We start from the raw sequence: 5226 nt of genomic DNA on the forward strand, positions 1-5226 counted from the left end.
TATATATATACGTATTCTTTTTTAATTTCAAGAACCGTCGCTCTGCAAGTTTATACAAATTCTTGTATTGATTTCTTCTCGCAATCGGTAAGATATACATAGTTTCTTCGAAAGAATGTAATAAAAATTAATATCGCGGTTTTACGCGTTTTCCAACGTATTGAGGCGCAATAGGAGGAACTTAATTGCAATCTTCGCTAAGTGATAGTTTGTTCTTCGTGTAACCCAGACTTATAGCCCACGTTTTATCACCGTTCTTAACTTCTACTCTGGCGTTATGACATTTGCGATGTCCATCGAGGCGTTTTTCCGGGAAATTACATCCGCACGATGAATTCTGATCACCATTACATTCGATACACAATTGGTTAACCCGCGATTAGAGTAATCATGAAAATACAACGTAAATTCTTTACGGCTAAACGCGCGTATAAACACATAAAATTTATTAAAATTTAATAATAAATAAACTTAACGATCTTGCGTAGACAGTACCTCGAGATCGGTGATGCGTATCGCGCTGTCCGAATTTCCCGAAGATTTAAGATGGACGTGATCCGCGTCAATCTTCGTTATTCGATTCTGGTTTGCCGTTGGAGAGACGAGATAAGAATGATGAATATTTCGGCAATTCAAAATACTTGTCCCGTCCCGATTTGTTCTATTTTTTCCCCTTCATTCCGTTAAACTTACTCTGCGAATGTGTTTATTTCTTTTTTTCTATCGTCAACGTCGCGTACGCATGCTTAAGCTAACTTAAACTAACTGCCAAAATGATAATCAGAATGATGACTGCTATCGTAACGCAGATCGATATCAGGAACAATTTCTGTAAAATAAAATAATTGCATGATCGCTTGAAAAAAAAACAAAGCAAAAAGAAAAGAAAAGATGAAACGAAATGGCAGATTGAACTGAAATCGCGACGGTTTTGGATGAGCATTCGAGATGAAACGACAGTTCCGACTTCGAGCGTTTAATTGTATATCAGAGAGATTCTTAAACGCATCTATAAACGCTATTTACTCACATTCATCCAGCATTTGCCTTTGAAATATATATTGACAATATTCTTTCGGTATCTTTTATTGTTTTTATTCAAAGACTAATAGATATTATTAACACAGAACGTTCCATACTTCTCTCTTCGCATCTTTAAATCCATCAAGTAATATGGAACTAATACTTTGCTAACAGAAATTTTATTGGTTTTTTAAACATTTATATATTATATATTGTTACGAATAAATTGCAAATTTTGGATTTAGCATTCGGATTATTTACAAAATAATTTATAGATCAAATGCAGAAAACTTGGAGGACATTTAATACATTCACGCACGTACATACGCGCCTCATTGAACTTTGATAAATATAATTGGGTTATAATTGGCAAATAAATTCGTTCGGTTTTGTTAGTTTAAATTGTATACACGATATTTTTATTAAAAAAACGAAATTTAAATTTAAAAAAATGATTTTAAAGCTTGAAATCGTTACTTTTTTGAAAGGTTATTATATTTTTTGAGTTTACGTAAGTTTGTTTCATTTTTACATATAGAAAACTACGAGCTGAAAAAACGGAAAGCTTAAAGTTTTCTCTCAAAATTCGATTAAAAAAATGTTCCTATGATTTTTTGTTACTATTGTAAGTTATTCACGGATTAAGTAAAAAAGCATTCCGACTGATTGCTTATAACTTCGTTAAAAATTATCGTACCGCAATTAAAAAACCGATTCTTAATTCCGCATAATTAATGCTGAACTTTGCTCTATTGAATAGTATAATTGCCAATTCTTTGGAAAATAGAATATGTATAAAATTGTTTTATATATTCCACCCTACAAAACCGAATGAATTTATTTGCCAACCCAATAATAATAAAAGCATATCATATAAACATATATTATACTCTCTAAATCTGAATGAGTGAATAATCATTAATATCAGTGCCAAGTATGCCACTGGTAATCAATGAATTAAATATGAGATCCCTAATCTAGCTAATCTTTATCATGTGATCTAATTAACCTTGTTTTATTAATACATAATTGCTTAAATTCAATACGATATTAGAAGATTGAAATTAACGTGCAAATGTCAGTATTTTAGTTATATAATGCTCAAACATTCTTTCTTTTTTAGTTGAACTTTACTGATTATCAGTGCTAAGTATGTCACTAAGTAACATAATTAGTGACTATCCACTGATTCAGATTTAGAGAGTATATATGTCACACATACATAAATATACATAATAGAAAAAACTTGAATTAAAGTATTGTTAAATATGTACATCTTCGTCAATTAATTTCATGTATCTCGAAGTACGGAACAAAAATTTTGTTACTTCTCATCAAATAAATGGCAAATGACGAATGCGTATCAATAAAATTGCCGACAATCATCTCGAATTTCCTCCAGAAACTGGGTTTCACATCTTCAGTTTTCTGCGGTTAATCACAAGCACAATTATCGATTATTTGCACAAATAAAACTGACAAGACGAGTACCCCGAAACTGAGATTACCACGTCGACGACATCGCGCCGTCGATTTAAGACATTTACAATCCGGAGGAACATCGAGTGGTGTAATGAAGTGTACTTACTATTAACGAAATGAGCGGATACGATGGTGCAGATTATTACGTTAATTAGTCGTTTGTTACAGAGATTAGTCGAAGGATTATCGGCGTAAAATTACGGAGAAACGTGTTATTAGGATCGGCACGGGACATCCATTTTATTAGCATTTCTATTTCCCTTTGTCTTTTTGGCTTAGTGCGACTTTAAAGATACGTTCACAACTCTAAGCGACTTCCATACGTCATAATTCTTCCACATCTATTCCCTTCCTATCACGAAACTTCTGATTACACTGCACATCCGATCTCATGCGTTTCTCCCCAAGTTGATCGCAACTAAGTTTCTGCATATATTATTATTGTTACTTTGCTATTGTTATATTTACTATTAATATTACTATTAATATTATTATTATGACATTTTTGCTATCGCGATGCACTCGTTTTTCCTTTCTTTCTCTACCTTCTTTTTCAAAATCGTTAAACTCTTCTTGTTTGACACCCATACCCTTCCTTCCCCTACAAAAAACACCCCCCTTGGCCGTTTAGGTTCTTGGAAGGCACCCTACTATTATGGCGACTAGTATGACCGCCGATATTAGGACGCAGATTATGATGAAGATCATTTTCTGTGGACAGAAAAGCAGAGAAGGCCACGTATAAGCCCATATACACCCATATACGCCTACGTCGATAAAGAATTGAAGAAATCGCAAAGAGAGAAAAAGATATAGTGAGGGTATCGAAATAACGTTACGCGCCGAGCTTCGTGAGTAAATTGTAAGTAAGCGACACGTAAATACGTACCTTCGAAAAATTGGAAAAGTAAAAAGAGAAATAAAATGTGAAGAATATTTTCGGTGATGGCGAAATAAGAAAGAGAAGAATAAAACCTTACAATTGTACGAGTGCAGTGGATCGGAAATCAAAATTCGAAACTTACGGAAGAAGTGGTGGAAAAAAGAATGCAAGAAGCGAATATGTGATTCACGTGTTCATGCTGATTTTCATTACCGCATACAAGTGATAAAAAAAAGACAAGAGAAAAATCTTATTTCTTCCGATTTATCTGTACCTTTATCTATACTTTTTACTGTGCTAGAAAAATGCTTTATTAAAAATATTTGTTTCCCCTTTAATATTAACTCGTAAATAAAACGGTTAAAATGCGAGGGAAAAAAATTTGTAATTAGTCACAAAGTAACAATAAAATTAGAGTTAAATAATGACGCGAAATTAAACATTTTTGCGAGTAATTTTAAACGAAAGAAAAAATTGAAAATATGGAAGCCAACGATATATATGTCTAATATTTTAATAAAATGAACACATAAATGCCTTGGAAATGCCCAAAGAAAAGTAAATTTTTGAAATTATTTACAGTGGAATCAGCCCTGATGAGCCCTGATTGACCTTGATATATATCATCAAAATCATCATCTTGAGTAATTTTTCCTTAACAACTAAGTAGTGCTCTCTTATAGTTTCTGAGATATTTAACTCTTAATAACCGAGAGCCAACTTATTTCTCATCTATTTTCAATTCTAGAATTAACCGTGAGTTGTGAAACTGGACCTTAGTTAAAGCGCAATTTTAGTATCATGTATCTATACGATTTTTCACCCGAAACAAGGTCCATCCTACCTCCTTCCCTGCTCAGGCGTCCGACTTTTCACGCGAAGTAAGATCTACAAGCATATGAAGTCGTACACTCCTAGGTAGGAGGAGAGATAGGCTGGACCTCGCTTCGCGGTGGAAAGTCGGATACCTTTGGGGGAGATGGGATAAATCTCGCTTCGCGTGGAAAGCCATCATAAAATTAAACTCATTTATAAAACTTATTTTGTTAAATTTATTAACGAGTAGGTCAAGGTCATACAGGGCCTTGACAACATATGTCAAAGTCAAGGTTGTCCATTATTGTAAACAATTATCCTCCACTGCCCTTACTAGAATTATAAAAAAAAAAATAAATAATTTGAGTAAATTTTTTACTAAATTTTTACGAAAGTAAAACAATGTATAATTTAAAAATAGTCATTACTAATGTATGTAGTATGTAGAGTATGTAATACTGGCGATAACTTTTAGGAAAAAGAGGATGAGCTGGCTGTCAAACATAATCAAGCACATTCCACATACAACTAATAATGCGGGTGTGTTCACAAACTATAGTTAGTCACAAATACCAAACCATTCTACCCGACACAATAAAGTTTATTCCGCTATCTATTTTATTACATCGTTTCTGTGCTAATCTACAAAACAGTGCATTCATCTATCCTTACTATTAATCTATTCGACATCAACTATTACACTTCATCTCTTTTACCGCGATCCCACGGGACTTCGATCGCGGAAAATACTGTCGCAAACGTAACACAAAGAATAGTGCAGTGGTATAATTAGCACGAGTGCAATTGTACACTATACACAAAATTAAAAGTCAATCACAAAAAACAAGGTTCGGATCCCACTCGATGCGAAATGCCTGATCGTAGGTAGTATTAGAACAAAGGGAGTTATTTCAGGAGCAAAAAAGAATTTCAGCAATTTCATTTAAATTAAGTATTTTTTAAATCATTTTTGATACTCGAATATTTCTCAAATTTGTTTCAGTAAATTTATATATATATAT

General features: G+C 33.0%; 1 protein-coding gene across 5 annotated transcripts in view; it reads right to left on the reverse strand.

Moving 5' to 3' along the window:
• The window catches only part of LOC108755043 (syntaxin-1A), a 48060-nt gene that overhangs the window by 4537 nt on the left and 38297 nt on the right, over nucleotides 1-5226 (reverse strand). For 3 of the 5 annotated variants that reach the window (XM_018497776.1, XM_018497775.1, XM_018497774.1), the window contains one exon: nucleotides 12-829. The exons of 1 other annotated variant lie outside the window; for it this stretch is intronic. In XM_018497776.1, coding sequence (XP_018353278.1) covers nucleotides 752-829 — 78 coding nt within the window. In that variant the 3' untranslated portion in view covers nucleotides 12-751. Of the gene's footprint in view, nucleotides 1-11; nucleotides 830-3050; nucleotides 3217-5226 lie in introns of those variants that run through there. One more of the 5 variants, XR_001939742.1, reaches the window with a different exon arrangement.

This window comes from Trachymyrmex septentrionalis, unplaced genomic scaffold, assembly GCF_001594115.1.
Source record: "Trachymyrmex septentrionalis isolate Tsep2-gDNA-1 unplaced genomic scaffold, Tsep1.0 scaffold83, whole genome shotgun sequence".
Lineage (NCBI taxonomy): Eukaryota > Metazoa > Arthropoda > Insecta > Hymenoptera > Formicidae > Trachymyrmex > Trachymyrmex septentrionalis.